We start from the raw sequence: 14,729 nt of genomic DNA, 5'->3' as shown, positions 1-14,729 counted from the left end.
TTTTAAATAAAAAAAAACAAATTAGTAATGGCTTTTAGGCGATGAATTCTTTGTGTTCAGACACTAGGGAAATTGTTTTGCTTGACTTTGCATATTTGTTGTAAGAACTTTATTTTATTTAATTTTTTAATGAGGTCGAGTTGGGAGGGAGAGAAGATCCATTCCTATCCGCTTAGAAAAATAGAAGTACAAAGCCCAGTTTAGAACACGTGGTGGCGGCAGAGGGAAGCCGAAGTGGGTTAAGCCAGAAGTAGCCAGAGAGCCGGGCGGCGCCCTCTTTGCCCCTCCTTGCTTAATTGGTGCGTTGGAGGTGCCCAGCGGGAGGCTTTCGCCTCACTCCACCCCTCGAGTTGGATTATAACAAAATCAGAATGGCTGAAGCAGATCGTCCAGGGAAACTGTTCGTAGGGGGACTTAATATAGAGACAAATGAGAAGGCTCTTGAAGCCGTATTTGGGAAATATGGGCGAATAGTGGAGGTACTTCTGATGAAAGACCGAGAAACCAGGAAATCCAGAGGGTTTGCTTTTATCACTTTTGAAAGTCCAGCAGATGCTAAGGATGCTGCCAGAGACATGAATGGGAAGCTTCTCGATGGAAAATCAATTAAAGTTGAACAAGCCACGAAGCCGACATTCAAAAGTGGAGGTAGGCGGGGGCCGCCACCGCCACCGAGAGGTAGAGGCCCTCCTAGAGGCCTTCGAGAAGGGGGAAGTGGCGGCGGAACCAGGGGGCCACCATCACGGGCAGGGCATATGGACGATAGTGGATATTCTCCCAACTTCAACATGGGGTCTTCCAGGGGACCTTTGCCAGTTAAAAGAGGCCCACCGGCCCGTAGTGGTGGGGGCCCTCCACCTAAAAGATCGGCCCCCTCAGGCCCAGTGCGCAGCAGTAGTGGAATGGGAGGAAGAGCTCCAGTATCACGTGGGAGAGACAACTATGGAGGCCCGCCCCGAAGGGACCCGATGCCGTCGCGAAGAGATGTTTATATGTCACCCAGGGACGAAGGATATAACACTAAGGACGGTTACTCGAGCAGAGATTATCGAAGTTCTCGAGACAACAGAGATTACGCACCACCTCCGAGAGATTATGCGTACCGTGATTACGGCCATTCCAGTTCACGGGATGACTATCAGTTTAGAGGCTACAGTGATCGTGATGGCTATGGTGGTCGTGAGAGAGACTATTCTGATCACCCCAGTGGAGGATCCTACCGAGATTCCTATGAGAGTTATGGCAGTGCTCCGCCTGCCAGAGGGCCTCCGCCATCTTATGGTGGAAGCGGTCGCTACGATGATTACAGCAGAGAGGAGTATGGTGGAAGCAGAGAAAGTTATTCGAGCAGCAGAAGTGATATCTACTCAAGTGGTCGAGGAGATCGTGTTGGCCGACAAGATAGAGGGCTCCCCCCTTCTATGGATAGGGGATACCCTCCTCCCCGTGATTCCTATAGCAGCTCAAGCCTCAGAGCCCCAAGAGGTGGCCGCAGAGGAAGTCGATCTGATAGAGGAGGAGACAGAAGCAGATATTAAAAAGAAAAACTTAAGTTTCTGGGCCAAAACCCCCTTTCAAAAAACACAAAGCAAATTGAACTTGTTCTTTACTACTAGAGACTACGAAAAAGGAAACAAGTGTTTTTACTTTTTTTAAATTGCCTGTTAAGTTCCCCTCTATAATTTTTTGTTTTTGTGAAGGTGATATTTCATTTCATTTCAGATTTGTTTATTTTTAAAAAACCAGAAGTTAAATGTGTGAAATTTGAGCTCTGTGTACTAGTGTTGTAAGTTTCAAAGTAAGTTTCCCTGAAAAAGAAAAAAAAAAAGAAAAAAAGAGAGAGAGGTAGAGTGCTACAGATATCAGATAATGTATGCACTTTCAGATGAGATCACTGTATTATTATCTTTTCTTACCTGTTTTACTTTGTTATAAGAGACTTCTCATAAAGAAGGAATATTTTGTAAATGTATGTGCTGTAAAAACATACATTGACAAAATTAAAAGTAATTTTAAAAAAAAGGAAAGAAATGGCATGAGCATCCAGGAGTAGTTAAGAAAGCAAAACACATTCTTAAGAAATCCATATTGGCTAGAACAAAGGATCTGTTTGGGAAAGTAGTACAAGATACTTTTGGAAATGAAGCCAGGGGCTAGGTTTGGGCAGGCCTTGAATGCATTTGGATTGTATTTGGCAAGCAGAAGGGTTCCATAAAGGTGATCTCTTCCTCATCAACTCACAGGGCATTTGTTATTATTTTTAATGCTCTTATACAGTAATCTGTGTATATATGACAGATAGGAATGCCATAATAAATAGAAAGCTGGTCCCATCTCTAATGCATTCTGGTTGTATAACCCTGGACAAGTTATTTAATGTTGTAATACCTGAGGCAACTAAGACTATAAAATGGAAAACAATCTGCATTGGTAGAGGGAATTTACTGACTTGGACTTTTTTATAACAATGAAATCACAAGAATGTTTTTTTTTTTTTAAGTTTCTATGTTTGCCTATATTGTCATAATAGAATCACAGATTTCCTGTTAGAAATGACTTTATTGGTCATCCAATCTAATCTCATACTTTATATATAAGGGAACCAAGTTCCAGAAAAGTAAATGACTTCCACATCCCTTATCTCCAAAAACAAAATCTTTTAACTCAATTAGATTAGAAGGCCATCAAGATCAGAAACCATTTCTTGCTTAATTTTATGTCTCATCTCTCCCAGTGCCTTGTATAAACTGCACATAGTAGGTATTTAATGCAGCTTTGTTGAATGAATTTATTATAAAATGTTTTTGCATTGATATGATGTTATCAAATTATTGCCTTAAGGATGATAAATGTGGAGGAGTGGGCAGGATAAATTGAAGACCATGCTTGGACTAATAGCCCAGGAATGAGGTGATAAAAGCTGAAATAGGATAATGGAAGTGAGAATAGTAAGGAAGGGATGGATGTGAGAGAAGATGTGTGACTGCAGCTTTCATCATTGTTAGATATAAGGATAAATGTGTTTATTACTCTTGGAATGGATTGATGTGTGATGAAATTGAAGATGATATGCTTATAGCAAGTCATATTCTTTACAAACTAGGTTTTTGTTTTTTGACTGAGTCTTCTATCCATCTTGTGTTCTGCAATGTTAGGAAGCACAAATAACCAGTAATGTCTCATTTCTCTCATATTGACATCTGTCCATTTTAATTTCCCTCCCATAGTAACTTTAATAGTTCTCATCCCTTGAGACAATAGGGACCTCTTATAAATACAATTGTTAAGACAGACACATTTATATTTAATAAAAAATATTTTTGTGCCTTTCACTTTTATATTAGTTATTTCTAGATATGACGCCTATCCCTTGAATTAAACCCTTCCAAGTTACCAAAAAAAAAAAAATTAAGCAAAAATGACTAGGAAAAATAACCTAACCTTCATGCAGTAGGAGTGTCTTAGGAAAATCTAGACTAACCTATATGGCATGGCCTTAAAAAATATTGCCATTCTACCATGTGAATCTTTACTATGGCTACCCAAATTGAATAATACTTCAGACTGGGCCATTTCTTCCTTCTCCCTCTTCAAAATTTATTAACCAGCATGTGTTTTGGAAACTGGTATGAAATCCTTATGGAAACTTAAATGCATATCTTCTTCAGTCAGCTCTTCAATACATATATCATTTCTTCTTTTTCCTATGAAGTACTTTATGATTCAGATTGATATACCACCTACCTTCTAAGTTCACATCTTTGACTGCTTCTCTGCTATATTTCACCTTCTCCTTCAGGTGGGCCACTGTTTAGTGAGTTAATAAAGTCCATTTGAGTTACACTTCATGGACCAGCCTGAGTTTCTTTCTTGGGTAACCCTGGCATCTATCCTAAGCAAATGAGCTAGTAATAAATCTGAATTCTGCAGCCTCAAATGTATGTCTTCAGAAATCTGAACTTTCCTGAACAGTAAGATGAAATTTTACAATTTGAATTTCATTAGTCCCATTGAATTCAGAGGTTTGTGTCACTATTGTGTACAAATAGAAATGAATAAGATTAGGCTGAAACAGTTTGGTGGAAATATTTAACAGTGAAAAAATAGTCTCTTCACCTTAATTTCTCTTGTGAGTGCAGATGTTTGTTTTAGCTGTAATATAGATGCTACAATTATTGTGTAAATCTAAGAATTCAATATGATTTGATTCAATTCAATAAGCTTTTTATTAAGCACTCACCAAGTTCCAAGCAATGTGCTAATTGCCATAGATATAAAAACAAGAAAGTAATAGTCTTGCTCTGAAAGAGCTTCCATTCTACTGGAGATAAGAGAATATAAGATATACACAGAATGAATACCGGATAATTTTGTGGGAGTAAGATGTGGAGCTAAGGGGGATCATAAAAGACCACTTGTAAAGAGTGCCACTTGGGCTTAGCTCTGAAGGGACCAAGAAGGAGAGTGTACCAGAAAACGGAGAAAACCTTTGCAAATATACAGAAGTAGGCCTATGCTTTATCACCATATTACATGCTTTCTGGGGATCTTAATGAGAAAATTTTGAATCTAAGGTGATCTGTACCTGAAGTAGGAGCAAAATAAAATATAGGGAACCTAAATTAATATTTTGGAAACTCACAAGTTCTTTCAGCTTTAAAGTTAATGAATACAGTGTATCTCAAAAGCAGAGTGAGGCCACTGATGGTTGAAATTAAGAGATACTTTAATGGAAAAATTTGAACTTAGCCTTGAAAGATGAACCAGAATTTAATAGGTAAAACAGAGAAAATGCAAGAAAGTGAAGGAACCACAGGAGCAAAGACATATAAAAAACAGGAACAAACATTGTTTTGGCCAAATGAAAAAATAGGCTTTGAATAGAGAAGCAGGAAATTATTGACTAATAAGAATCTACTATGTGCCTAACTGTGCTAAGTGTTGGGCTAACTAAGAAAGGGAGAAGCCATTCTTGCCCTCAAGGAGCTCACAGTTTAATGGGATTTATGTGTCAATTCATTCAACAAATTGTATTGAACATATAGAACTGTGCTAGATGCTACAGGACCAATCAAGATAAATATAACATGCTCTTGTTCTCATGGGGCTTATTTTGCTTTTTCCCCCACCCCTTTATTCAGTAGATATTTACAGTAAGACTTATGTAAGTTGTACGAAAGGGAAAGACATTTCAGGCAAGAGGAAAAGATGAAGAAGAGTTTAGAGGAAAGAATGTGCTTTGTCTAGTGACTAATCTGACTGGAATTTTTAAGGAGAGTTATTAGGAATACTGGGAAAGGTGGACTATCAAAAACTAGGATATCCAAACTATGCAAAATATTATATATGCCAGGCATGGTATGGGCTATATCCAAGAACTCTAAAGCTCCTACAGATGAGATTCGGAACACTCTGGGAGGAGGAAGAACTCTCTCATTCTCTGGGCAATCCCAGTTACTAGAAGCACCACTGGTACTTCTTTCTTCTTCATCTACTTTCCAATTATCTCTCTAGTGCAGCATGGAAAGGTTCAGGAACTCAACAAAAGAAAGACCATTTGTCCAATAAATTGGTTGCTTCATAGCCCAGACCTTGTATGTGACCTTCCAGATTCCCCATGGTGCCCATCTTGCTCTTTGCATTGGCAATTTTCTTGGCACAGTTCAGTTCCTGTGGAGATCTTTCTACCTTTTCATTACTTAAGAGTTGCCAACAGGTACCTAGTGACCCCCAAACAGTTCCATCTGGGTCATAAAAAATAAATCATGTAGAATCTGATAAGCACATTTGGCTTTGCAAGATAGGTATTATTATCCCCATTCTACAGTTAAGGAAACTGAGACAACTATCAGCTTTCTAGGTGGGGCTCTCTATCCTCTGTGCCACCTAGCTGCTCTTTTCAGATATTTAAAACAGTGTGATTGGTTTATTTGGTTAGCCCATCATGTTGTTCTTCTCTTGATCCATTCAAATGGGTTCATATCACAGAGGGACTGCAGGGCATAACTATCTTCTTCACACACTTATACCTCAGTAACTGAATTCTGTGATTCATCAGATGAACTTGAACATGAGGAGAGGAAGATATCACATCCTCCCTTTGTTCTGGGTTGATGAAGATATGATGACCTTCCCTGGTAAAAAAAATAAGACATAGTCCACTAACGTTTCCAATCTTGTCACCACTGCCAACACTGCCCATATTCTATGGTCTAGCCAGACTGACCTTGCCATTCCTCCCATACCTGTCCCTTCTCTTCTCACCTCTGTCTCTTACTGTCTCCTTCCTGAGTACCACATTCTTATATGAATTCATTTTTCCTAATCCACATATACCCTAGCTTCTCATCTCTCCCACCTATACATTATATTTATTTGGGAGATATTTTGTTATTTATACAGCCACATGTTATGTCCTCTGATAGCATGAAAACTCCTTGAGGGCAAGGTCTATTTCATTTTGGTTTTTATGAGTCTAATACCTAAAATGTTGCCTGACACTTGGTAGACACATGACCAGATTGGTTAGTTGATTGATTTATTATCTGTCAGTTCAATGAACCTTTGTCACCATGCCTACATGGCATACTATCATCTCTTAGGTGGTTCATTATCTTGTTCTTTGGTCCATGTAAACTCTAAATACCAAGTTGGGAAAATATGGGTGGGGGCCAACAGCACCATCTGCTTGGTTATGCTTGATTTGTGTGTAGACACAGTCTCTGTCAATTTATTTGTGTGTTCATGTTCTCCATGTCAAAGAATCTGTCTAATGCCTGAAATAATTGAGCACTAGTGAAAGAGATAACATGTTGACCATGAATTCTTTTTTTTCCAAATTGAGTGAAGTGAATAAGAGAAAGCTTTAAAATGCCAAAGGGAAGTGTATTATGTAATAGCCTAAGTAAAATGAGTGAGGACACTAACTCTGGCTTTGGTAATCTATGTCTTTCCCATAATGCTTATCATTAATCATATTTGACTGTACTTTTAAAAAGAACCACTAAACAATCTCTTTAGGTTTGGCATCCTCAGTTGATCTGGAGATGGGTAGTGCTTCACAATAATTTGGTTTGCCACTAAATGGGAAAGTGTGTATCAAAATTGCTGAAATATAACTGACAAACCCATTTCTTAGCATTAAAATTCCAGGTATTTGGAAAAATAATTTGATTTAAAAAATAAACATCCAACTGACCCTTCACTTCTTGGTCAAAGAAGAATTCACTGAGCTATTATTGAAGCAGCTTACTGTTTTTTTTTTTGTTTTTTTTATGGAAAATCGATTTCAATTATGGTTACTGATACTGTTAACTAGTCCTTAAAGAAAGTGTATAAAATAAGAGAAAAAAAGCAACAATCACAACACATTCATAAATGACTGGCCTTTTTCTAGTTAGTTACTATACCTGAATGATTCAAAGGGATGAGGGTTTTAAGCTCTTAGAAAACCACTGGCTTTCTTTTCTTCTTTCCCCAGCTCCCCACCCCTCAGATCAGGCTTGCTGATTGTAGTGCAATGAAGGGAAATTAATTACTTTGCTCCAGTGGAGCAGTTAATGCAGCCCACAGTGAAACCATATCCCTCTTTTCCCTCTGTAACTAACTTCTTTTCTATTTTTCTGCCTTTTATGATACATCTATTTTCTCGATGACTTAGAAAATTTAGAGGAAGGTTAATTAAGTAACTGATACTATTGAGACAGAATATTGTTAGGAACTGGAAAACATTAAACATGCTGTAGCTTAAAAATACCTTTTAGAATTTAACTTAACATTTTATATTTAAATGTGAAAAAGTTTCGTAGTTCATATCTTGTTTTATCATGATATGAAATACCATTGTGTGAATATTGCCATGTCTCATAGTAATTATTGATCCTCTGAGAAAGAGGTCCTTAAGTTAGGATCTAAAACCTCCAGGCAATCTGTGGATGTTTCTGAATGTGGCCTAGGAAAAATATACCTTTATTTTAATATAATTGGTTTTCTTTGCTATCAAATGTATTTTATTTTAGGCATTAAGCATTATTTTAAGAAGGGACCCACAGGCTTCACCAGATTGTTACAGGGGCCCATGAGTATATGACGTGTTCTGGGAGAAATAGCATCTCTAGTGTGAGGGCTTGCTAAGCCTTTTTAGGGATAGTCATCCAGTTTTGAAGGCCACCTGGCACCTAACTCTCACATGAGGCTCCAAGAAGAAGCTTGTAGGATAAACCCTCTTAGCAAGTGAGCTAAACCAAGTTGATGGTAACCAGCAGGCCTCAGACTTGTCAGTAAGTTAGGAAGATCTCTACCCCAAGCATAAGAAGACTTCCTTTGGCAGAATGAATGAATGAGAACAGGGCATGAAGGTGGCTGAAGCAGGTTGTGTGGAGTGCTTAGAGCTTGGTCAGACATCAAAGAAAATAAGATCATCAGCTGTATTTTGGGCCATCTCTACTCATCCTGACTTTTGTCCTGCCACTAGACTTCAATAACTGTGGAAGAGGGAGTGAGACTGTACAACCCTGCTCTACTTAAATTTATGCAGGAATCAAGATATCACCCAGAGAAGTTATTGATCCTCTTCGAAACTAAGGACAATGACAGGGACCTATGACACAAAGAAGCTTAAGAATCCCTGCTAAAGCTAACTGCCACTATATTTGACTCTAGAAACTCATTTGCAAAGTTCCTCCTGTCATGGAGAAACATATCTAAAAGAGTTCAATATTCTCAAAGAATATTTGCATTCAATAAAAATTTTTCTTTGTTATAAATGTATATATATATATATTCATTCATAATTACTTCTTCTAAGAAATGTCATATTATGATTCATGATATTTTCTACCTTTATTATTGAGTTTTGAAAAATAATAATGCAATATAAATGAACATATCATTAAAATAATATAATTAATATAATAATAGCTAACATTCATATAGTTCTTAAGCATTTGCAAAGTGCTTTACAAGCATTATGCCATTTGATCTCAACCATCCTGGAAGTTAGATGCTGTTGCTACATCCCTTTTTTACAGATTCAGAAATTGAGGCACAGAGGATAAGTGACTTGTCCAAATTCATGCAGTGGGTAGTGGCTAGAAGTAGGATTTGAACTCAGATCTTTCTGATTCCTGCTCTTCCTTTCTATCCAGGGTGTATAAATGGAGATTTTTGAGCCTTGGACTTTATCCCCCCTAAGTCTCTTAAGTATTTCCCAAAATTCTCTTTAATCTCTCCTGCGCCTCCATGTTTGCGTGGTCACATTATTTTATAAGTTCCATAACTCCTCCTTCTTCCTCTTTTGCTCTCGAGAGTGGGCTGGATTAGTTTAGCACCTTTTCACTCTAGTTTTTTATGTTAGTTTATTATTAATAAAACTTCATAAAATATAATATTTAGTTCTTGTATATTAATTTTAATCTCCACAAGGGTAAGTTTGCTATATATCTTTATCCCCAAAGTTACCTAAGAATAGATTATTAGCTTAGATCACCTGGAGAATAAGAATTTTTCTTTTCTAAATTTCCATCACTCCCTTGCAGCTCTAAAATTTGATCCTATGATCCTCACAGTTCTCACTGCCTAGTTGCCTTTGTAACTATAGGTACTTCTTCATTAAAAGTTAAAGTCTCACATTCAACCAGCCAATTGTCCTGCATTGGTCTTGTGATGGTCATGGAGTACTTAGTTGTCATAACTCTAATATACTAAATAAAATAATAAAGAAATTTAGAGGGAGGATTGGGTTTAATTTTATGGAGTGCTGAAAGAGGAACTTTCCCTGCCTTTCCAGATGGGGACCTGGTTTGCAATTTATAGCAGTAGAGAATTGCCTGAGGGCATCAACAGGTTAAGTAACTTGCCTGAGGCAGAAATTGATCTCAGAACTCCCTAATTCTGTGTCTATATCTCTATCCATTATACCACAGTGTCTCTCTTGGTAATTTATAAACATATGTAGGGGGAAATTGAGAGGGTTTTTAGTTGACAAGAAAATTAATTTCAGATAACAAAGTATTGTATCTGTCAAAAAATCTAACACAAACAGAAATTGTATTCATGGAAATATAGTATCTCTATCCAGGGAAATACTGTTCTAGCTATAAGTAGCTCTTGTATGGAATAGTATATTCAAGTGTGGGTTGCTATATTTAAAAAAGGACATTAACAAACTGAAATGTTAGTAATAGGATGGTGATGGAGGCTGGATATCATTCCCTCTGGAAAATATTTGAATAAATTGGAACCTGGAGAACATTCTAAAAGGAATTTGTTTAGTCATTTCTGACTCTTTGTGACCACCATAGCACACCAATACTGTCCATGGGCTTTTTTGGCAAAGATGCTGAAGTATTTTACCATCTTTCTCCAATAAATTAAGACAAATAGAGGTTCAGTGATTTGCCCAACATTATACAATTAGTAAGGCTTATTTGAACTCAGATCTTTCTGACTCTAGGACCAACACTTTATCCACTGAGCCACCCAAATTCCTCAAAAGGAACTTAAAAGATCATAATATAGCCAGTGGGTATGTATTAAAATCAGTGTTTCAATTCACCTTAAAACTGTTTTTATGCCATGAGTAGGATGCTCCACTAATAAGTGGAAAGGGTTCTTCCATGAGGGAGTTACCTTAATAAGTTCCTTTTTCTGAAAGTATTTTAGCAGAACCTGGATAGTTACCTGTTGGAGATACTATAGAAAATTTATTGAGAAATAATGGATAATTCTCCCCTAAATTTCTCTTCATATATATTATTCTTTATTATTCTGATTCTGACACTGATACTAATTTGAAAACTTAATTAGGCTCAGTATTTGAGATGAACAAAATTAAAAGAGATGATAAAAGGATAGTCAATTTCCACTAGGACTTTAAATTTAGGGGAGTTCTTGGCACTCACACTTACTCATTTGAGAATTCCTCATCATAATTTGCCTTCCTAATGTTTCTAAAATTCTTTCAAAAAGATATTTTCCTTCTCTCCCCAGAAATATGAAACATTACTCCCCATCTTCCTCATTTTCATAAATACTTTATTTTTAGAAACAGCATGGGAGTCTGTAAGATTGTCATGGACTTGAATCTACTTTATGATGTTTTGATCTAAATTAAAGAAATTACATATATTAAGTGATTAATTTGGAATCTATGACTTGATAAACAAAAAGCTTAAACTGATTTAGGCCCCATATAGATACTTTTTCTTTCATTGTAATAAATAAGTAAATTAGTATTTCAAATTCAAATAAAAATAGATTTTTTTCCCTCCAATCTATATGGTTTTCCTTCCTAAAGTTATCTTTGATTAAAAAGAAAATCCATCTTTCTAAAGGGTCAATAGAAGTCAAAATAGTAAAAAGATACTATTCAAATGTTCTTCTTTCCTACTTCCTTCTCAAAATAGAACATATATAAAGCTTTTTCTGTATAACAGTCCTTCAGATACTTGAAGATATCTATCATGTTCCTCCCAAGTCATCTTTTCTTCAGACTCAAACCACCAATCCCAAATCCTTCAGTTGATTATAGAATGATCTCCAGTTCTGTTATTATCTGATCTTTATCTTCTATATATATTCCAATAGCAGCATCTCCTTCCATAAGTTATGTGGTATTAATTTACAAAACGCATAATCAATTTCAATGTACTTAAATGCACAAAAATAACAAGAACTTGCATAGTCATTTGTAGTATTAGAACTCATTCATGAGTCTAAAAGTATTTATTAAATATTTAAATGTCACTAGCATTGTAGATTTAAAAAGAAGGATAAGATAGTCCTGGCACTTAATGTCCTGGCTAAAAATCTAGTAGAAAAACTACAATAGAAATATAAAAATTATCTTGTAAGGCAATTTTATATTCTCATAAAAGAAAACTATTTCCTTTGTTAAGATAACTGTTACCATGAGGCAATAGAGCAAAGGCTCTTAACCTGAATAGACAGATTTTTAAGGGGCATCCAAACAGGGAAAAATGCTTATTTTGATAAAAATGGATTCCTTTGTAATTTTATGCATTTTATGTTATTTAATTAATGATTTTAATATTCTGAGAAGGGATCCATAACCCCCAAAAAAGTTAAGAAATACTGGAACAGAAAGATAGACATATGGTTAGGGAGATTTCGGTTTAAATCCCTCTCTTTGGCAGTTTTCATCTGTGTGACAATGGACAAATTACTTAATCTCTCTGAGTCTCAGAGTCCTTATCTGTAAAGTAGGGGTAATCCAGTGCTTGACTTGTTGGATCATTGTAGTGATCAAATGAGATAATTTATGTAAAGAACTTAACAATCCTTAAAGCCCAATAAAAATGTAACCTACTATAATCTAATTTATATCTTTGTGTGAATCTGTTGTTCTGTTTTGCTGTGTGTATATGCAGTTTATCAGTGGATTTGTGGTCCTTTAAATGGGTGTATTCCCTGCACTGGAATAGATCAGAACTTTCCATGACCTCCTCTTGGAAGACCCTTATCAATGATCTAATGTGAGTTATCTGTACATACATACATATTTTAAATGACCTCTAAAAACATTTTTCAGTGAGCATATTTCTTTGTTTAGCTTACATAAAAGTTCACAGGACACTAGCTTATACTGTATTATTTTTATTACCATGCTTTTATTAATATCTCACACTGTGTTTCTTTTCTTACTGTGCTTATCTTTTGTAGATAAACAGTGGGATGGAATTCTAATGATAGCATATCATTCATCTAGGAGGAAAAATATTCAAATATATGTACTAATACATACAATATATTTTTACATGGTTTGCATTATACCTTATAAGATCCCATGGTTGTTACAGACTTAAGTGGTCACTTAATCCAACTCATCCCTGAATATGTATACTCATGACAATAAATGCAATAAGTAGTCATCCAGTCCTTTCTTGAATCCTACAATGAGACTGAACCAATTACTTTCCATCCTTCATATGAATTGTAGTCAGTAGGGTATCATAAAAGTCTTAATGCAGTTTTTAATCTATTAAATCTTAAGTACGCATCATTTTTAACAGAAAATGTGTATTCTCTACCCTAAATCTATTACATATATATTTTAAAAAATTATTTATTTGTTGTATTTAAATATCCAATTAACTCTCTTCCTCCCCTCTCCTCATTAAAGAAGGCATCATTGACAAAAAGATATATGTATATATAAAACTGCTTCTTACTTATTTCTATTTACTGATTCTTTCTCTGGACATGAACATACACAAGTCATTCCTCAAACAATATTTCTGTTGCTAGACATATAATGTTCTTTCGGTTCTACTTGTTTTACTCTTTATAATTTCATGTAAGTCTTTTCATGTTTTTATACAATTAATCTGTTTGTCATTTCTTGTGGTACAGTAATATTCTATCACAATTATATGCCACAACTTGAGTAGCCACTTCCCAATTGATGGTCATCCCTTCAGTTTTGAGTTCTTTGCCATCACAATGAGAGATGCTACAAATATTTTATTACACATAATTTCTTTTCTTTTTTCCTTGATTATCTTGGGAAATAAATCTAATAATGGTATTTCTTGATTAAAAGTTATACATAGGTTAAATATATAGACACACACAGAGGTTTATATGTGTTTTAAAATAATTATATATCTTAGATTACTCTAATTATTGGGATTTCAGATAAACCAATTCAGCATGAAATCCAAAATCATTTTTTTTAGTTTAACTCTTCCACCTCCCATCCCAAAGATGCTAACAAATAAAAAAATTGACAACTGAATTGTCATTATCATTTCTGTCTCTTAAGAAATTGCTAATGAAAGTAGAATGGACAATAGCAGGAAGCAGGGGGAAAATTGTAAAGGTAATACACAAATTGGTTAATTTGTCCCTCAACAACTGAATATTGACTATATCAATCTAAGATAATATCATCGTTAGACATAAGTTGCCAGTTAAAAAGGCATGAAGGAGAGAAAGCTAGGAGTCTCTTTTGTACATAAGCAATGGAACAGAATTCAAATGATAGCCTGCCATTCAGCTAGGGAGACAAAATTTTATTTAATTAAGTGACTCATTAGATGTACTGGGCTTTTGCCAAGTTATTTCATCTTGATTTGTCAGATGATAATTTCACAAGTGTCAGTGACAATCAAGATCCTGAGCATTTATTTTTCTTTGCTCATCTGCTGAATAACAATTCTCAAAGAGTAACTGCAAAAGTGTATTAGGCAATACTTCAGTCTTAGTTTTATGGTATCAGATCTATCTATTTAACATAAAAGCTTATGGCAAAGTGAATAAAGTAGATAGATAGGATGTGTAACAATTAGCTTAATTCTCTATTTTAAACCTAGGACGTATTTGTAAATCTCTTCAAAAATTTTGTTTCCCAATAGAATAATAGCAGGGGAATATAAAAGGATAAGTACATATTTGTATGTTTTTGTGCATTTGGATTCTGTGCATGTGCCTTTAGACTTTTATATAATAAGGGTACCTAACGTATTGTTGAATAATAGACTTGCACAAAGGCAAAATGAAAAATGGATCAAAAATCACTTATTATTTGATATTATTTCATTTAAGCAGTATGCTAAAAGCTGGGCATACAAACAGAAACGACACCTTAATCTTTGCAGTCAAGATTACTTTTTTATTTATTTATTTTTTTAAAAACCCTTACCTTCTGCTTTAGAATCAATACTATGTATTGGTTCCAAGACAGAAGAATGGTAAGGGCTGGGCAATGG

General features: G+C 35.4%; 2 protein-coding genes across 3 annotated transcripts in view; both read left to right on the top strand.

Moving 5' to 3' along the window:
* DMD (dystrophin) overlaps positions 1–14,729 on the top strand; it is a 1,921,557-nt gene that overhangs the window by 72,820 nt on the left and 1,834,008 nt on the right. The gene's annotated exons all lie outside the window — the stretch shown is intronic.
* On the top strand, positions 357–1,635 carry LOC123242422 (RNA-binding motif protein, X chromosome-like). The gene has a single exon (XM_044670159.1). The coding sequence runs from the start codon at positions 372–374 to the stop codon at positions 1,536–1,538; it is 1,167 nt and encodes a 388-aa protein (XP_044526094.1). The 5' UTR covers positions 357–371; the 3' UTR covers positions 1,539–1,635.

This window comes from Gracilinanus agilis, chromosome 3 (assembly GCF_016433145.1).
Source record: "Gracilinanus agilis isolate LMUSP501 chromosome 3, AgileGrace, whole genome shotgun sequence".
NCBI classification, from domain to species: Eukaryota; Metazoa; Chordata; class Mammalia; order Didelphimorphia; family Didelphidae; genus Gracilinanus; species Gracilinanus agilis.
The sequence above is the reverse complement of the archived record's forward strand: the minus strand, read 5'-3'. Positions and strand labels throughout refer to the sequence as shown.